At 45.0% G+C, this 21148-nt stretch overlaps 1 protein-coding gene across 3 annotated transcripts in view; it reads right to left on the bottom strand.

Annotated features, from left to right (window-relative positions):
- Positions 1-564: 564 nt before the first annotated feature.
- The window catches only part of fntb (farnesyltransferase, CAAX box, beta), a 123900-nt gene continuing 103316 nt past the window's right edge, over positions 565-21148 (bottom strand). For 2 of the 3 annotated variants that reach the window (XM_038785093.1, XM_038785100.1), the window contains exons 9-12: positions 14151-14283; positions 5419-5530; positions 4323-4437; positions 565-1037 (exon numbers count right to left, since the gene is read on the bottom strand). In XM_038785093.1, the coding sequence (XP_038641021.1) occupies positions 933-1037; positions 4323-4437; positions 5419-5530; positions 14151-14283 (465 nt within the window). In that variant the 3' untranslated portion in view covers positions 565-932. The remainder of the gene's footprint in view (positions 1038-4322; positions 4438-5418; positions 5531-14150; positions 14284-21148) is intronic. The other variant, XM_038785110.1, reaches the window with a different exon arrangement.

Here is a 21148-nt window from a genome sequence, read left to right as displayed (position 1 = left end):
CTGGTAGGAAAAGTGAATCCCAATGGTGGAGAATTGTAGCCATGATTTTTTCATAGAATTTACAGTGCAGAAGGAGGCCATTCAACCCATCGATACCCAAGCCCACACCTCCACCCTATCCCCATAACCCAGTAGCCCCACCCAACATTAAGGGAAATTTTGGACACTAAGGGCAATTTAGCACAGCCAATCCACTTAATCTGCACATCTTTGGACTGTGGGAGGAAACCGGAGCACCCGGAGGAAACCCATGCACACACGGGGAGAACGTGCAAACTCCGCACAGTGACCCAAGCCGGGAAACGAACCTGGGACCCTGGAGCAGTGAAGCAATTATGCTAACCACTATGCTGCTGTGCTGCCAAGGTCCTACGACTCATAATTTTCTCAATTAAACCCATTTTATTATGATGCTGTGATTCGCAAAACATACAGCAAATTGTTCGATCCAAGTTTGATACATTGTCATTTGAGTTATTTAGTATGCACACGATCCTTTTCTTTAGAAAAAGAAAAGCGCAAAGAACTGTTCTGAAACACTGACAATTAATGCAGACAAAGTAGAATGCTTGAAAAGATTATTTTTATTGCCACTGCGATAAATTACTTTGAAGCCAGTAAAAAGCACAGTGCTCTATTTACACCAATCCTAGTAATTTCTCTGAAAGATTCAGTCATGAAACGAAGAACACTTTCAGGTACCAGTCTCTGTTTCTGCAGCATTTGGAAGCAAGTTGCTGTACATTGACTGGATGAGTCAGACAAAGTATAGGCAGTGCCGATTGCTTTTGTGCTGTTGTTGTAAGAAGCAAATAACTTGATACTGGTTCCTGCTTCATGTTGAATCATTTTACTTTGTGAACCACAATTCTCTGCACTCAGGTTACAGAATTAGTACTCGCAAATTTAATTATTTTGAATGCATAATGAATTTAATTTGAACTATTCTTCATCTGTGGAACTGGCAGCTTGAAGAAGTGCATAATAGCTCGTGCTACATTTTCAGGACCAATGTTGTATACAGGATGAATTGGTTCCTGTTGAAAAATAGAGATATTTAACAATATATATTCCCATTTCTATAAATAAATATAAATAAAACCGCAATAAATACTCAATTGAAATTTCTCCTTTCAGAGAACTGTTAGTCTTTGGAATTCTTTCAAAGATCAGTGGAGGCTATGTCATTGAGGGGCTGGTTTAGCTCACTCAGCTAAATCGCTGGCTTTTAAAGCAGACCAAGCAGGCCAGCAGCACGGTTCGATTCCCGTACCAGCCTCCCCGGACAGGCGCCGGAATGTGGCGACTAGGGGCTTTTCACAGTAACTTCACTGAAGCCTACTCGTGACAATAAGCGATATTCATTCATTCATTCATTATTGATTGACAAGGGAGTTTAAGGGTTAAGGGGGGCAGACAGGAAAGTGGAGTTAAGACCACAATCAGATCAGCCATGATGCTATTGAATGAGACCAGGCTCGATGGGCTATATCGCCTATTCCTGCTCCTATTTCCTTTATCATATGATTCCAAATAGCTATTATTGAGAAGCTGCTACCAAGAAGACTGATATTTATGGGTGGAGGGAGGAAGGTAGAATCTAATGGCCAAATTGTATCGTCAACCTTTTGGTTTAAAAAAAATAGAAGTAAACACTTGCAGAATTTGTATCTTAAAAAAAGCATTTACAAAACAATTATCTCAGGGCATCCCATAACACTTCTCAGGTAATGAAGTGCATTTGTAGTGTCGTCATTGTTCAATGCAAGAAACACAGCATCCAATTTGCTCACAGCAAGCTCCAATAAACAGCAAAATGGCAAGATAATTTTTTAAATGTTGATTGAGGGATAAATATTGGCCATGACTATAAATAAATTTTAACGGATAAATTCTCTGCTCTTCTTTGAAACAGTGCCAAGGGATCTTTTACTCACTCAGTCCCAGACTGGAATGTCAGCCTATAATTTTATGCTCAAGCCTTCGACTAGAATTCTAGGCCGCAACCTAATCATTACTTGTAAAATTCTGCCACTATTACAAAACTGGGGACAGTGAACAGAACTCACACCGGTTCAACGAGAGCATCGACAAAGAAAATAAGTGGCTGTTAATCAAGAGCCTCGGAAATGGCTGTCTGTCATCAGGTCGGAGATCTGCAATCGAGATTGTTAAAGATTTGTGGAGGTGGAAACAATTCTCTTGAACTAGGCGAGGGTTACTGCTTTAAATTGAATAAGTATGGAGGGTTGCAATGGAGGAATTCCTCAGATTTGTACAGCCATATTGCTCAGCTCTTTGACCAGCATGCAAATTATGCCTGAAATATTTCACCTTAATGAGTGCTAGTATCCATCTTCGAGACAAAACTATACTGAATAATAATATTTATTATTGTCACAAATAGGCTTACATTAACACTGCAATGAAGTTACTGTGAAAAGCCCCTAGTCGCCACATTCTGGCGCCTGTTCGGGTTCACAGAGGGAGAATTCAGAATGCCCAATTCACCTAATATAAACGTCTTTTGAGACTTGTGGGAGGAAACTGGAGCACCCGAAGGAAACCCACGCAGACACGGAGAAAATTGCAGACTCCACACAGACAGTGCCCCAAGTCAGGAATCGAACCTAGGACCCTGGAGCTGTGAAGCAACAATGCTACCCACTGTGCTAGAATAACTAACTGTATCAGGGAAAACAGCCTACAATTTAACAAGATTCAGTAATAATCAGGGTTTTACAAACGTCAGTCAATGCTAACAATATAAAATCATTTTTATTCAAGGTTAAATACATCTACATCACAAATGTTAGATTAAAAACAACGGATGGGGAAAATATTTAGAGTTTGATTGCCCTCTCTAACTTTCTAACATTTTTACATATTTCATGGCCATTTTAAAAAAATAATAAAAAAATTTTATTCTCCTTTTTCACATTTTCTCCTGTATTTACACCCACCAACAACAAACAATAATCAACAATAAATATCTCAAACCCCATAACAATAACAACAATCCCATCCTCCCACCAACCCCCAAACATCAGCCCGCATGTTAACATAAACAAATGACAAAAGGGGAATCAGGGATTACCCATAGCCATCTTTAATATACACAGCCCCCCTCCACCCAACCCCCCCCCCAACTAATGTTCAATGTTATCCAGTTCTTGAAAGTGCATAATAAATAGTGCCCATGACTTGTAGAACCCCTCCGAGCTTCCCCTCAATTCGAACTTAACCTTCTCAAGGGTCAAGAATTCCAACAGGTCCCCTCCCCACGCCAGGGCACAGGGTGGAGAGGCCGCTCTCCATCCCAGCAGGATCCGCCTTCGGGCGATCAACGAGGCGAAGGCTACGATATCTGCCTCCGCCCCCGTTTCCAACCCTGGCTGGTCCGACACCCCGAATATGGCCTCCCGGGGACCCGGGTCTAGTTTCACACGCACCACCTTGGAAATGACCCTAAACACCTCCTTCCAGTACTCCCCAAGCTTTGGACAGGACCAAAACATATGAACATGATTAGCGCCACCCCCCCCACCCCAACAACATTCACACACATCTTCTACTCCTTCAAAGAATCGGCTCATCCTCGCCCTCGTGAGGTGTGCCCTGTATACCACCTTCAGCTGTATCAGCCCCAACCTCGCACATGAGGCGGAGGCATTCACTCTCCGGAGCACCTCACACCAGACCCCCTCCTCTATAACCTCTCCCAACTCTTCCTCCCACTCAGCTTTGATCGCCTCCAGTGGTGCCTTATCCTTTTCCAACATAGCTCCGTACACCGCTGACACTGCCCCCTTCTCCATTCCCCTTGCTGTCAGCACCTCCTCCAGCAACGTGGAAGCCGGTTCCTCCAGGAAGCTCTGTATTTCATGGCCATTCTTTCAGAGTTGCTTTTATTTAATTGCCCCACATATCCTCTATGACTAGACAGGGTAGATGCCGTAAGGACGTTCCCAATTGTGGATGTGTCCAGAACCAGGAATCACAGTCTGAGGACACAGGGTAGACCATTTAGGACAGAGATGAGGAGCAATTTCTTCACCCAGAGGGTGGTCGTCCTGTGGAATTCGTTATCACAGAAAATAGTTGAGGCCAACACATTGTATGTTTTTGAGAAGCAGTTAGATGTAGCCCTTAGGGCGATGGGAATAAAAGGATATTGCGGGGGGTGGGGGGGAGAAACAGGATTAGGTTATTGAGTTGGACAATCAGCCATGATCATAATGAATGGCGAAGCAGATTGGAAGGGCTGAGTGGCCTCCTCCTGCTCCTATTTTCGATGATTCAATGAACCAAACATTGCTTACCAGCCGGTTGTTTTCGTCACCCACAATGACTTTGTGCAGAAGGTCTCCACCACCAAAGTGCTGTGCCACCGAGAGCCCACTTAGACAATAACAGGTATGGTAAAAATCCCTTGACCTGTGGGGGAAAACACATTTGACGACGTTCAACGCTACAGCATTGAAATATGGAGTCAGATCTTTTGATCCACAAAAACTGGTATGTCTCATGGCCCACATTTAATTTCTCCAGTCATGAAGTATCTGTAGTCAAATTTATTACAAGGTCAGAGGTGCTCTTGGGTTAAATAGGAGAGAAGAGGCTCACTATGCTAATATAATTGGTTTAACTGCCACCGTTTCAGCAAACTGTCAGATTATACCCGATATTAATCAACACAAGGCTTGAGATTGTATTTTTCATTACAATCAGAGGCTAACAGATGTTAGGACGAGTTTGCTTTCCTGTCAGTTACTGCTTCATTACCCTAAACCTGTTTCTGCAGTTCTCCAACAAAATAAAACAGTCAATGTACCTCCTACATCTTGCAAGCCAACAAAAGCTCCAATCGGCAAACTTGGTGAGCCTGACCAGTATCCAAGAAAGTGTGTCTGTGTTCAACAGCAGATCCAAATAAAGAGATAATTATTGAAACACTGACAACAACAAAAAAGACAGACGGCTTCATGAAACAGAAAATAATACATCACAATTCAGAAGTGATGCTTAGGGTGCATCTAAAAGTTGAGGGGGCAATTTTAAAACATTCTGTGTGATGAAGCAGTGCACATAATTCTTTTCTGACAATGAACCGAGACAACCAGGTCTTAAATGGTAATTTGTGCTCATAATTCAATTGCACAGTATGTCAAGAAATCGTAACCTCTCCCACCAACTAAGTTTCTTACCCAGTCTCTTAGGTCCCCTATGAGACAGTTCATTCCACAATAAAGCTGACAAGGCGGCACTTTATATGCATACCTTTTATCAGAGTCACTCATTAAGGATGGATCTCCAATTAATATTTTACTTCAACAGTCAGAAACCGGTTAGTCCAGACATCAGCTTGTCAAATCAAGTGACAAGGTACTGTGCAACCAGTATAAAATTACCACTCACTTGCCAGGTTTGTCAAGCAGTCCTCCAGTGGAATTCTGACAACAGAGTAGGATGTACTCTTGTAGTGCTTCTTGATGGAACATCCAGTGTGTCATACTGAGAGAATCTTTCCCTACAAAAGCATTACAGAAGAGCACAATTAGTACACACCTATCTGAACCAAGAAAAATAATTTGACATCCTATTCGGTATTGGCACAAAATCTGGTGTTGCCAGCGACACTCACATTCCATGAAATTATTTTTTTAAAGCACCAAGTGTTTTGAAATGAATAAACAGACTTGTGTACACTGATGTCAATACCTTAACATTTATTAATCACAAGGGACATGTTGGACTGTCCTGGAATCTAGGCTGGACCAGCCTTCCTTTAACAGGACATGGGCTTCATTGGCTAGGCCAGCAATTTTATTGCCCATCCCTAAATGCCTTTCAGAAGGGTCTTGAAACGCTGCAGCCTATGTGATTTAAGTACACCCTCAATGTTGTCAGGGAGGGAGTTCCAGGACTTTGATCCAGCAACAGTGCAGGAACGGAAATATAGTTCCAAGTCAGGATGGTGTGTGGCTTGGAGGAGAACTTGGGGGTGGTGGTGTACCCATTTGCTGCTCTTGCCCTTTTAGGTGACAGATGTCACGGGCTTGGAAGATGCTGTCAAAGGAATTCCTCCATCGCCTCTTAGTAAACCAAGTTTATGCAGCTTTGACCCAATTACGTCTGGAAATAATTGATAAAGTAGAACAGAAATGCCAAATTAGTATCATGGAGAAAGGTTAAAATTCAAGAAGAGTCCTTGAATATCAATAGTTTTCAGAGTGAGGACAGATGATGTACTGATTCTGGATGATGTCAGCTGAGGGGAGAGGAAAAGCAGAAGATGTAAAGAAAGCATTCTACAGTACCAATATCCCTCAGTGTGAGAGAAACAAATCCTCCACTCTTCATTAAAAGTAAAAGTAACAAAATTAGTAGCACTGGAAAACTTCAACACATTCCGAACAAACGGAGTATGAAAAACCCTGATGTCAACATGACTCTGTGTTGAAATTAGTTACAATGCTATTATCATCTGACTATTTCATTGTATCGCTCACCATCCACATCCCCCAACCTTATTCCATACCCACTTCTTTCCACATCCAACCTTGGAAAACAGCCTCCCCCATGATAGTTACAACTGCACTTGAAAGCTCCCAACTGCTTAGCCTCTGGCCACTCATTCATCACAATATTTCTATTTACTCAATGACTCCCTCACCTCCACCTTTGTTGGCTTGGTCCCCAACAAAACCCTTACTCACTTCCATCCTGCTCATGTCGCCGAAAGGTGCCCACACCTTCACTCCTTCAAATACATAGGTACCTGGCATATAACTGGTTTAGCCATTCATCACTAGTTCTGGCAGGGCCACATCAAATTGCAAATAGGGGCCTCTCTTTCTTCTTCCAAAACTACCTCATTACACCAGATCTATCCTGTAAAACAAAAGTAACCATTGTTTCTTCTCTCCATGATCAAACTGTCTCTTAAACCTCTCTCCCTTAGCCCCATGAACATTTTGTCACTAAGAGTGAATCCATCCATTCAGCAGCATCTTTTGCATCCCACCTTGCACAATGACTGTGGTTGGTGAAGGCAAATTGTCTCAGTCCCAGACATCATTGTAGCATTTCCAGTGTCCAGGTTCCACCGCCTTCAGCTGCTTCATCAATGTCTTCCCTTCATCATAAAGTTTGAAGTGGAGATGTTCACTGATGATTATTATTAATAATAATAACTTATTGTCACACGTAGGCTTCAATGAAGTTACTGTGAAAAGCCCCTAGTCACCACATTCCGGCGTCTGTTCGGGGAGGCAGGTACAAGAATTGAACCTGCGCTGCTGGTCTTGTTCTGCATTATAAGCCAGCTGTTTAGCCCAATGTGCATATTACACATGTTCAGCACCATTTGTGACTCCTCAGACACTGGAGCAGTCAGTGTCCATATGTAGCAAGACCCAGACAACATTCAGGCTTGGAGTGACAAGTTACATTTGTGAGACACAAGTGCCAAACAATAACCACTTCCAAAAAGACACTCTAACCATCTCCCCAATGATGTTCAAAGGAATCATTATCACCTGAATCCCCTACTATCAATATCAATGAGGTGGGGGGGTTACCATTGATGAGAAACTTAACTGGCCCAGCCAAAAATACTACAAGAGCAGCTCAGAAGTTGGGGATTCTGTGGTGTGTAACTTACTTCCCGACTCCCCAAAGCCTGTCTACCATCTACAAGTCAGGGGTGTGATGGAACATTATCCACTTGCCTGGCTGAGTGCAGCTCCAACAACACTCAAATAACTCAACACAATTCTGGTTAAAGTAGACTGCTTGATCGGTACCTCATCCACCATCTTAAACATTCTCCCTCAACCACTAGCAAAATAAGTTCGGGGATATGGAAATAAATAGTGCCGGGGGGGGGGGGGGGGGGGGGGGGGGGGGGTAGAGCATAGGGTGTCCATATATGCCGATGACTTGCTGCTGCATGTGTCGGAACCGAGGGGAATATTGGAGCTGCTTCGGGTGTTTGGTCTTTTTCGGGGTACCAACTAAATCTCAACAAGAGTGAGTATTTTGTGGTGTCTTGGCTGGGGGTGAAGGCAGGGGTGGAGGCAGGGGTGGGGGGGCTGCCATTCCGTAGGGCAGAGACTCACTTTATATACCTGGGGGTGCAGGTTGCCTGGAAATAGGAGGGGGGGCTCCGCAGGTACAACCTTTCTAGTTTGGAGAGAGTGAAAGCTGATCTGGCAAGGTGGGATGGTCTCCCTCTGTTACTGGCGGATTGGGTACAGGCGGTTAAAATGAACATGTCGTCACGATTTCTGTTTATTTTCCAATGCCTGCCGATTTTCCTGCCAAAGGCATTTTTCAGAGAGACTGAGGGAATTATTACATCGTTCATATGGGGAGGGAAGGTGGCCAGAGTTAGAAAGGTGCTGTTACAGAGGGGAAGGCAGGCAGGGAGGGGGTTTGGATCTTCCGAACCTGATGAATTACTACTGGGCAGTGAATGTGGAGAATGTGCAGAGCTCGGTCAGAGGGGTTGATTCCCAGTGGGTCAGAATGGAGGAGGGTTAGTGTGGAGGGTTGGGATTGAAAGCACTAGCAACAGCACCACTCCCGATGCCCCCGGGGAAATAGTCAAAGTGTCCAGTAATAATAGCTTCATTGAGAATTTGGAGGCAGTTTCTCCAACGCTTCAGGTTGGGGGCAGGGTCAAGGGAAATGCCGATTCGGGGGAACCACAGATTTGAGCCAGGGAAATGGGACGGAAGTTTTCAGAAATGGGTGGAGAAGGGGATTAAGACGCTTAAAGATTTGTTTCTTAGGGGTCGGTTTGCAGGATTGAAGGAGCTGGAAGCGAAGTATGGGCTGGAGCAGGGGGAAATGTTAAGATACATGCAGGTTCGAGATTTTGCCGGAAAGGAGATACAGAGCTACCCATTGGAGCCGGCCTCCACATTACTGGAGGAGGTGCTGACGACAGGGGACTGGAGAAGGGGGTAGTGTCGGCGGTTTACGGAGCTATTTTGGAAGAGGTGAAGCCACCACTGGAAGGGATCAAAGCAAAGTGGGAGGAAGAGTTGGATATGGAGGAGAGGTTCTGGTCTCAGGTGCTCTGGAGAGTGAACGCCTCCACCTCGTGCACGGGGTTGGGGTGATTCAGCTGAAGGTGGTATACAGAGCACACCTCACGAGAGCAAGGATGAGCCGATTCTTTGAAGGAGTAGAACATGTGTGTGAAGTGGGGGGAGGGGGGGGGCTAATCATGTTCATATGTTTTGGTCCTATCCAAAGCTGGAAGATTACAGGAAGGAGGTTTTTAGGGTAATCTCTAAAGTGGTGCACATGAAACTGGACCCGGGCCCCGGGAGGCCATATTCAGGGTGTCGGACCAGCCGGGGTTGGAAACAGGTGCGGAGGCAGATGTTGTAGCCTTCGCCGCGTTGATCGCCTGAAGGCAGATCCTGATGGGTTGGAGAGCAGCCTCTCCACCCTGAGCCCTGGTGTGGCGGGGGGGGACTTGTTGGAATTCTTGACTCTTGAGATGGTTAAGTTTGAACCGAGGGGAAGGATGGAGGGGTTCTACAATTCATGGGCATTATTCATTATGCACTTTCAAGAATTGGATAACATCGAACATTCGTTGGGGGTGGGGGGGGGGGGGGGGGGGGGAGAGAAACTGTGTGAGTTAATGGTTTCTATGGCCGATTCCTGATTCTTTTTTGTCATTTGTTTATGTGAACATGCAGGCTAATGTTTAGGGTTTGGTGGGAGGATGGGATCGTTGTTATTGATATGGGGATTGACATATTTGTTACTGATTATTGTCTATTGTTGGTGGGTGCAAATTTGGGAGAAAATGTGAATAAAGGAGAATAAAAATATATTTTTTAAAACTGGCAGAATGGCAGCAGTGTGCATCATCTACAAGATGGAACATGCCATGGTTCCTTTGCCAATTAATCCCACCCCGCGCCTCCCATTGTCATTGACATCCACAAGTCCTGATCTCCCAATGCCTGAAATTTCAAATTCTAATTTTTTCTTTTCTAAAAAGCGGTTCACAACCTTGCTCCTTCCAATCTCTGTAATCTTTCGAGCCCAACAATTCTCTCAAACCCTGTCTCACAACTCTTGAGCATCATCCTCTATTTGCAACTCCACTGGTGTCTTCATTATTTAACTTTTTTCAGGGGACTTGGGCGTCACTGGCTAGGCCAACATTTATTGCCCTCAAGGAGGAGGTGGGGTGTGTTGCCTTCTTGAACTGCTGCAGTCCTTGCTTTGTGGGTACATACACAGTTCTGTTGCAAAGGGATTGTCCAAGTCCCATTCTCTGGAATTATCTCTCTAAACCCTCAAGTTTGCCACTACAGCGCACATTCTGCCCCAGAGGTTTCCTCTCTGTTTACGCCCCCACCCATTCCTTTCATCAAGTTTTTAATTACCTCTCCACATTTCTCCTTTAGCTTGCAGTCACATTTCCCTTATTCCTTGGAAAAGCCTTATGAATTTTAAAATTATTGTAGGTTCCATAGAAATTCCAGCTTTGCTGTTTCATTTAGTCTTAGGAGTAAACAACTGACCAATTTAAAAAAAACTCTTAACAGGTATGTTCAGTTCACCACTCGACTTCCAGCAAATATGAAACCTTGAATTTGACTCAAGTTGGAGGTTAACTCTGCACCAAAATAAATACTATAAATAAAAACCATGATAAAATCAATACTCGAAACATGATGAAATTGCTGTTGTCCCAGGTCATTTATACAGGGAACCATAGAGCACTGCCACCAATGGGTAATACAAAGAACAAAACAGCATAGGAACAGGCCCTTCGGCCCTCCAAGCCTGCGCCGATCACGTGTCCTATCTAGACCAACCGCCCCGTCTATACCCCATCTGTTCATATGCCTATCCAGATAAGTCTTAAAGGTCGCTAACATGAAATGAAATGAAAATCGCTTATTGTCACGAGTAGGCTTCAATGAAGTTACTGTGAAAAGCCCCTAGTCGCCACATTCCGGCACCTGTTCGGGGAGGCTGTTACCACCTCACTTGGCAGTGCATTCCAGGCCAACACCACCCTCTGTATTTAAAAACTTGCCCCGCACATCTCCACTGAACCTTTCCCAGCTCACCTTGAACTTGTGCCCCTTGTAATTGTCATTTCCACCCTGGGAAAAAGCCTCCAACTGTTCACCCTATCTCTCCCCCTAATAATTTTACAAACTTCTATCAGGTCGCCCCTCAGCCTCCGTCTCTATGGAGAACAATCCCAGTTTATTCAATCTCTCCTCGTAGCTAATACCCTCCATACCAGGCAACATACTGGTAAACTATTTCTGTACTCTCTCCAAAGCCTCCACGTCCTTCTGGTAATGCGGTGACCAGAATTGGACACGGTATTCCAAACGTGGCCTAACCAACGTTCTACATAACTGTAACATAATTTTCGAGCTTTTATACTCGATACCCCGTTCTATGAAGGCAATCATGCCATATGCTTTCTTTACCACCATTTCCACCTGTGCTGTCACTTTTAAGGATCTGTGGACCTGCACGTCCAGATCTGTGTCTCTACGCTCCTGATGGTTCTGCCGTTTATTTTATAGCTCCCACCTGAATTGGATCTACCAAAATGCATCACCTCGCATTTGTCCGGGTTAAATTCCATCTGCCATTTTGCTGCACAATTTTGCAGCCTATCTATATCTTACAATCTTTATCACTATCCGCAACTCCTAAAATCTTAGTATCATCTACAAACTTCCTAATCAGACCCGCTATGTTCTTGTCCAAGTCATTTATATATATTACAAACAGCAGAGGTCCCAGTACTGATCCTTGCAGAACAACTAATTACAGACCTCCATTTGGAAAAACACCCTTCCATTGCTACCCTCTGTCTTCTATGACCAAGCCAGTTCTGGATCCATCTAGCTAGTTCACCCCTGACCCCATGTGATCGAATCTTTTGCACCAGCCTCCCATGAGGACCTTATCAAATGCTTTACTAAAGTCCATGTAGACAACATCCACAGCCCTTCCCTCATCAATCACTTTTGTCACCTCCTCAAATTCAATTAAATTAGTAACACATGACCTCCCACGTACATAACCATTCTGCCTGTCGCTAACAAGGCCATTCACTTCCAAATGTGCATAGATTCTATCTCTGAGAATCTTTTCCAACAATTTCACTATCGCTGACATCAAGCTCACTGGTCTATATTTACCCGGATTATCCTTGCAATCCTTCTTAAATAACGGTACAACATTGGCTATCCTCCAATCTTCTGGAATCTCACCTGTGGCCAACGAGGACACAAAGATTTCTGTCAGAGGCCCAGCGATTTCATCTCTTGTCACCCTCAGTAATCTGGGATAGATGCCATCTGGCCCTGGGTATTTGTCTACTGTAATGCTTTTTAACCATACCTAATACTTCCTCCCTCGTAATAACGACCTGTTGTACCTCGTAATAACGACCTGTTGTAAAGTGTTTACACGTCCCTTTGAGACACAACCAATCAACCTGTCCCTCTCCTTTGTGAACACCGATGCAAAAATATTCATTGAGGACCTCACCTACTTCCTCTGGTTCTACACATAATACCCTCCTTTGTCCTCGAGTGGACCAACTCTTTCTCTGGCTACCCCCTTGTTCCTAATGTACGTATAAAATGCCTTGGGATTCTCCTTAATCCTGTCTGCCAAGGACATTTTGTGACCCCCTTTTGCCCTCCTAACTCCCTGCTTGAGCTCTTTTCTACTTTCCTTTATTCCCCAATGCTTTATGTTTTTAGTTGCCTAGACCTCACATATGCATCTTATTTCTTTTTGACAAGATTCTCAATTTCCCTGGTCACCCATGGTTCCCGAATTCTGCCTTTCCCGTCTTTCCTTTTTACCGACACATGCCTTTCCTGCACTCCCATCAGCTGCTCCTTAAAAGACTCCCACATGCCAAATGTGGATTTACCCTCAAAACAGCCTTTCCCAAACAACAGCCTCCAAATCCTGCCTAATCTGGCTGTAGTTAGCCTTCCCCCAATTTAGCACCTTAACCCTTTTCACTTGTCCTTTTCCATGAGTATCCGAAAGTTTAAGAAATTGTGGTCACTCTTCGCCACATGTTCTCTCTCTGCAACTTTGATGACCTGGCCGGGCTCGTTCCCAAGTACTAGGTCCAATATAGCCCCCTCTCTGGTCGGGCTATCCACATATTGTTCCAAAAACTTTCTAAGACACACTTAACAAATTCCTCACCATCCTGACCACTAGCCCCAAGGAATTTCCAATCAAAATGAGGAAAACTAAAGTCTCCCATTACAACAACCCTATTATTTCTACATCTATCCAGAATCTGCTTACATATCTGTTCTTGAAATTCCTGTGGGCTGTTGGGAGGCCTGAAGTACACCCCATCCTGCCCCCTTCCTGTTTCTGAGCAACTCACTCACTTCTTTTACCTTCCTCCCTGTCTCGCCTAAAACACCTATATCCTGGGATATTTAGCTGCCAGTTCTGTCCCTTTTTTAAACCAAGTTACCGTTATAGCAACCACATTCAAGTTCCGCTCGTGAATCAAGGCTTAAGTTCATCTGTCTTACCTGTTATACTCCATGCATTGAAGCAGATACACTCCAGACCTACCGAGTTTGACCTTCCCCAGCCTACCCTCCCTCTTAGCCAGCCTGACCCTGGTACTATGCTCATCCCCAGTCTCTACAATTGCTGGCTTACTGTCCGGATTCCCACAATGCACAAAATAAAATTACAGAAAGGGTGCTCTGTTATTTCCTTAGATAAAGCCAAAGTTCTCCCGACTGGTGTTTCCGAAACCCAATATTTGCCCAATGGTCTTTTTTTTTTGTTTATAGAGTTTTTTTTTATTACTTTATCTGAATTACAAAGCCAGGGCTCAGAGAGTGGATCAGAGGCGAACGCCTAATCCAGAACCTTGCCTGCTCCAATTCAAATTGAATCCAATTCATGGTCCCCACAAGTGAGACATACCAGATCTGAGCCAAAAGGCTCAATCTTAGCCAAAAGGCCGAGACGCGATTCGCCCAATGGTCTTTCTGTCAGTTTGAATAGTGACTGCAGTGTATGGAAGTGTATGTATCATTGAGGCCCATGTATCATTATTTACCAGATGCTTTCACACTTACCATCTATATGTAGCGCACGGTGCAGGAGAGGTAAGAGTCCAGCTTGCCAAAATGAGTAACAGCCATCCACCAACTTGTTGCACCGACCTTGAAATCCGCCTTCAAACCGCATTTGCCGACTGGTCACCCAGCGCTATGTAAAACAGAATGTTATTGTGTAGAATGTTACGGTAGCACATCAATTTTTATCAAATTGTTCACTCTTCCTCAAGTTCACATGACTGCAAACAGATCGCTAAACATTTACTCAATAGTGAGCTGACAACTTTCCATCATCACTTCACAATCTTTTTCGGCACCTGTATGCCTATGTTTCAGTTAGAACCCTCCTCAACTCCCTATAAAAAGGATAAGCAATCATTCACTTTCACAATGCCAAGAAAAAACATTTTGGTGCAAATTTAGTTCATTTTCATTTTACTGAAGTGACTAACTTTCAGTCTAGCAGCATTCCCACTCCACCACAAACCCCTGAAAAGTCAAGCTGCTGCATTGGTTAACTGCTCTTATTTATTATAGAATCATAGAATTTACAGTGCAGAAGGAGGCCATTCGGCCTGGCGAGTCTGCACCGGCCCTTGGAAAGAGTACCCCACCCAAACCCACACCTTCACCCTATCCCTGTAACCCAGCAACACCATCTAACATTTTTGGACACCAAGGGTAATTTAGCATGGCCAATCCACCTAACTTGCACATCTTTGGACCGTTGGAGGAAACTGGAGCACCCGGAGTAAACCCACACAGACACGGGGAGAACGTGCAGACTCCGCACGTGACCCAAGCCGGGAATCGAACCTGGGACCCTGAAGCTGTGGAGCAACTGTGCTAACCACTCTCCTACTGTGCCATCCAATTTACCTTCATTTACATTTATTGTTACCTGCAAACGCTTGGATATTAAGAGGCTAGATTTTAACTTAGTGATGTACTGGGGAAGGGGAAGGATACAATGGCATGTAGGAAGGCCAGAAGGAAGGGCAGCATATCAGTCTCTTTTAAAAAAAAATGTTTTTATTGAGTTGTTGGTATACAAAACAAATATGAATATGAACAAACAGTGGGGAAATTAAAAAAAAGAGAGAAAATATCATGTAAAACTAAAACTATTTACACATAGGTCGGCTTCAACTATTTACAAACATACATTGTGATTTCCTTCCGCCTCACAGTATTTGCAGTGGTGATTGTGGTTTCCTGCATTTAGCTCAACACCAGTTTTCGCTGTGTTTTTCTTGCCTTTGGATCAGGTTGTTGCACCCCCCCCCCCCCCCCCCCCCCCCCCCCATACGTCTCATGCTTCTTTTGTTAGCCTTGGTTGAGTTCCATGTTTCCCTGCCCCCTGGCATGGAAACTGAACATGACGAGCTCTGCGGGCTCTTCATTGCTGCCCCTTCTGCTGCTTTTCCAGTCCGTTCTCTGCGACAAACTTGTCCGCACCGTACAGACCGTGGCAAAGTGGTCCCTGCTTTGGTACATGACCCAGAGCTTGGCTGGGTGCAGCATTCCGAATCTCACGCTGCTTCTGTAAAGCATGGCCTCCACTTTGTTAAATTCAGCCTGGTGCTTGGCCAAGTCAGCCCCAATGTCCTAATTAGTTCAGATGCTGCGACCTTCCCAGTTACAGTTTTTGGACTGCCTGGCCCAGCACAGGATTGTTTCCTGGTCCTGGTATCGGTGCATTTTTGTAATCATCACCCTTGGCTGTTCCCCGGTTTGGGCTTTGGTCGGAGTGACCGGTGGGCTCTTGTCAATTTCTGGTGGGTTGGGGAAGCTGTCCCTTCCCACCAGATTGCCCAGCATTTGGGCCACAGTATGTGGGGTTCCTACTTCTGGTAGGCCCATAATTCATAGGTTTTGCCACTTCAACTGATTTTTCTGGTCCTCGACATTTCGCCTCGGATTCCCTTGTGGCGCGACCAGCCTTGCCATCTCCTTTTCCAGGGCAACAATCCAGTCACTATGGTCTGTTGCAGCCCTTTCCAGTTCTTTAATGGTTTCCTCCTGGGCTTCCAATCGCTTTTCCGCCTTGTCCAGGGCCACCTGCATGGTTGCCAGGGCTTCGGCAACCGCAGATTTGATGTCCAGTTTTGTTTCTTCCCGATGTTCTCTCAATTCTTGAGAGAAACATCCTCCACCGATCCCCTGGTGTGGGAGGGCTTCTCGTGCAGTGGGCCGGGCCCTCTCGTCTGGCAAATTTTGCTGCCTCATGCGTCATCTGGTTCAGTCATTTGCTTTGTCCAGGCTTTTCCCACTCCTGGTCTGCATTGTCCTCTGGATTGGCTGCTGTTTGGCATCTTTTCCTTCTGTGTTTTATTCGTGTTGTGAGGATCATTTGTGTTGTTAATGGGCATTTTTCAGGCAAAAAAAGAGCCAGATTCGTGGGAGGAGAGCCACCTGATGTGTGACTTCTTATCACATGCCCGTCACCGGTAGTCAGCATATCGGCATCTTATTCCAGCGACTGCAATGACATATTATATCCAGGTTTACAGACCTATTAGATTGAGCACATACGATGACAACACCATGATTAGATTTCAACTCCAGTATTTGAAGGGAAAACATGAAATTTGAAGGATAATGGAGTTGGGAGCTGGATACAAGGCAGTGACAGAACAGAGTGCACAGGTTTCCAACGCTGCTCCCCGGGTGTGATGCTGCAGGCAGTAAGGGCCCACTGGGAGATACTGCTTCCTATTGATGGGAGCAGGAAGCCTGCTGGCAAAACTAAGAAAGTAGTGAGAGAGGTCAGCAAGCAGGAATGTGGTGCCTCATGACAAGATTCAATGTCAAAATCAGTTTAATGACCTCGGCAGGGCCGGCAAGGAGAATACAGTAGCACATTCGGCTACTGATGTGCATCATGCCCTCTCATACCTACTCCAGCTCACACCACTCCTCACATCAATTTATACTGTCGATGAATTTCTGTTCTCAGGATATCAAAGGACATTGAGAATGGGCAGGAAAGAGAAGTTGAAACTCAGATCAGCAATTATCGTATTGAATGGTGGAGCAAGCTCGACGGGTCGTGTGGTCCACTGCTCCTACTTTATATGTTCTGGTGCACTCTCTCACATCTTCACCTGTCCATCCATCACTGGCACTCACCCTCGTCTTTATGCAAAACAATGCCTTTCACTCGTATCCGCCCTCAACAAATGCACACCATCTATTTTACACAGGTCATACCATCATTCCCTCCCTGCTTTACAGGAGGGTGGAGCACAGAACACCAGGAAGAGGCAAAGACTTGAAGGTGGCCCTTCAGTCAACTCATTGGAGGTCCCACTGGACATCACTGGAGTCTCAGCGTGCTTTGCCAGCCACCTGCAGACAGAATAAATATCAAGTGGCCACATGGCATACAACACTTGCTCACGTTGACTTGATGCTAACAATTACGAAAATATAATAATTTGCATAATGATCACTTAAAACATTGTTAATTTGGGAGTTGTATTCATGTCTTTAACCTCCCAGATGGCCTGCAGGTGTCCCTCTGAGGGTGGAGGATGATGACTCCACAGCGGTGGTTCACTGACTCAGAGGGTACACTGTCATGAGGCTAATGCAGACCGTGTACCAGCTCAGGTAAGCACACTTCAGTAGAATCTTTGTATATCTCACATCACAAGTGAGTAAAAGCAGGACATGGAGAGGTGCAGCAGTAGTTTACTTTGGAGACACCATGATGCTCCAAGTTCTGCTCTTCTGGGCATAGATGCTGAGCTTTAGGGACCATAAACAAAGAGGCTTCAAAAACAGAGCATGTTGAGTAACAGCAGACCGAGGAGGGATCGGAGCATCCTCCTTCGACCTCTGTTGAAGCCACAGAGATTGCACCATGTCAGAAGAGGAAGAGTTGGTAGTTGCAGAAGAGTATGCATATGAACGTGTTACACAATGTTAGAATGTTCCATTTCTTTTTAATTTTTGAACCACATAAAAAAAAAACTATATTTCATTCCACCACTTTCTATTTTTTGGTTGCTGCCAGCACTTGTCATGAATGGTAAGATATGAACTGATGCCAAGCAACGGGGGTGATTGGGGGGGGGGGGGGGGGGGGGGGGGGCTGTTGTCTGTGAAAAGTTATTTTGTTTGTTTGCAGCATTGCTTTGGGTTGGGGAAAAGGTGGGAAGAGCTGAATTGCCAGGTGCATGCAGTTGAGGATGCCATGCACCATAGAAAAGCCAGTCAGAGCCACAAACCAAAGTGCCCACTTCCTCTCATCATTTGTGACAATTTCCACCTGCCTTCACAAACAAGTCAACAGTCACTCATCTTATGCAGTTGTAGGTAATGATAATGATATCCTGCAAATGTCTCGGAGAGAGCACTGGAAGGATTCAAAGGGAAAGAAGAGTGCAGCGGCGACTTTGACAGCCACTGGTAACGTGTTGCCCCCAGGGCCTGTTGGCAGCAGGTCTTTTCCAGAGGACCCTGGTTGTCCTTAAGACACTGGAGTCAAGGAAGTCTCTTCTCTATCTGTGTGCCCTGTGTTATTGGTATGGCCTCCTGTGATCCGCACCATGCTGGTCATCTCCTCCATCCCATGGAGCGGAAGGTCGGCGAGGAGCAAGTTGCTTCCTGTTGCTCCCATTGATGCTGTTAGTTATCTTAAGCCACACCTGAGGTCCAAAGATGAGCAGCATAAGTGACTACCATGCTGATCTGACAGATCACAGCTCCAAAGTAAAGAGTCGACATTCAATCCAATGATTTTGTGAAAGGAACCATTCAGTATAGATTTGCTGAACAAAGCATTTTACACCATCACGTAAGAAATCTGCTGTGATGTTTCAGTGCTTATTCGCATTTTTCCCCATCATATCTTCAGCCTCCTCAATTGGCAATGTGTTCTCACCTTCCTTTCACTGGCAAGTTCCAGGAAACCCACAGTAACATTCAAAAGCTAGTTTAATGTTGCTTTAATTGAGCGATTAACATATTAAAATTGACAACCACTTCTCCTGAGTGGGTTGCTCACATGCAACTGACTACGCTGCAGTCTGTTGGAACTGGCTTGCTGACAGAATGTTGATTTCTGCACCATTAACTGTTACAATCCCAGGTGATGTTATAACTGGATGGGAAGATTCCAGAATAGAACGCGGGTTCAAAAGACCGTAACTTTAAAAAAAACATGGAGAAACAGTTACAGGGCCGCTAATTTGTTTTAACAAGAAAAAAACATGAACAGTTGGATTATGATGCAATACTCCTTTTCCTTACCTTAACAATTGCACACGTTTTAGAATTAACACGGATTACAAAGTACATCCTATTCTACAATGGTCTCATTAACACAAAGTCCCTACGCACACAAGATGACTGTGGGCAAATGCACTATTCACTCTGAACCCCAAGTGAATGTCTGTGGCTGTCCCCTCAGAATCCCCTCCAGACAATTGTCACGTGAGAGTGTCCAAACACCACTCCCCAAAATACACTTTAAAATCTTCTCTCAATTATGCTTTCCCTTCCAAAATCCAGACCAGGTTTTCCAACTGACGTTTTTAAACAAAGCTTCTGCTCCACTTTTAACAGTGATTCTAGTGCAGGATTTTATATACATTGGCAAATCTATCTCATGGTCCAAGCAAAGCACAAGGCCTTGAACTGCATGTTAGGACAACACCTGCACCCGAGATGAGAGTTCAGGATGGAATAGAGTGGCAAAATGGCTGTCACCACTCAGTCATGTGGTGTGGGGAGGTAGTGGGAGGTGTTTTGGTCAACCATCATGTGCACTAAACACTGGGCATCCATGTGGTAGCAAGGGCTCTCTGGATTGTATAAAGAGGCCTTGAGAGGAAACCGCTGGCAATGACTTGATGTCCGTAGCAGATAAATGGTTACCATTGTTTCTCTCTCTTTGACACCAAAGCGAGGAGACTGTTAGGAAGATGGAGCTTGCTGATATCGCTGTTTGTTCATTTCTTATAGGCAGGAGAGAAGATGAAGAATGCAACGGCAACGCTTGGCTTGCCAAAGGTAGCAACATAACCCTCAAGTCCAACTGGCAGCAGGGCCTCCTCTGCACGCAGAGAACAAATCCAAGAGAGCCACCAAAGGTGCATCAATAGACCCAGGATCAATAGAAAGCGCATGTGCTACCTGCAGGTGAATGAGAACCAGTGTCGCTGATGATTGTGAATGTCAAGGCAACTGTCATATACATATGCCAACTTCTGCAGGATTTGATGCTACAGGTGCTCAGGCATTCGCTGCCACTGGCTCCACTAGGGATTTGTGCGTGTTCTTGCAAACCTCCACCCACAGATGTAGCCACAAGTTCATGTATGCCATTTTTGACAATACATACAACTTTGTCAGCTTCGACAGAGATCCAGCAATCCAGGAAGCAAGGGTGCTGGGATTTGCAGCGATATCCAGATTCTCACACGTTAGGTGCCAACGGCTGCACTCATGAAGCTCTTAAATCTCCCTGGCGACAAGCAGTTCAGTATGTGAACCACAAACGCTTCCACGGTCTGCAACCATAACAAATTGATCATACAGGCTTGTGCAAGATATCTTGGGAGCATCCCCGACTCATACATCCACAGCAAGTATCAGATCCCCGACATTTTCCTGGGACAACACAAGCTGCAGGGTTAGCTCCTCAGGAATGAAGGCTACCCACAAAGGACATGGCTAATGACATACATAAAACAGCCTCAGACTCCTGCTGAGAGAAAGTACGAGGGTCATACCGCGCAGCCCGGAGTTCATTGGAGAACAGAATTGGCACTTGATTGACACCATCCTAACTTGTTTCCCAAACATCCTTACACAGAACATACAATGCAGAAGGAGGCCATTCGGCCCATCGAGTCTTCACCGACCCACCTAAGCCCTCAGTTCCACCCTGTCCCCCTAACCCAATACCCCTCCTAACCTTTTGGACACTAAGGGCAATTTATCATGGCCAACCGACCTAACCTGCACATCTTTGGACTGTGGGAGGAAACCGGAGCACCCAGAGG

This window comes from Scyliorhinus canicula, chromosome 2 (assembly GCF_902713615.1).
Source record: "Scyliorhinus canicula chromosome 2, sScyCan1.1, whole genome shotgun sequence".
NCBI lineage: Eukaryota > Metazoa > Chordata > Chondrichthyes > Carcharhiniformes > Scyliorhinidae > Scyliorhinus > Scyliorhinus canicula.
The sequence above is the reverse complement of the archived record's forward strand: the minus strand, read 5'-3'. Positions and strand labels throughout refer to the sequence as shown.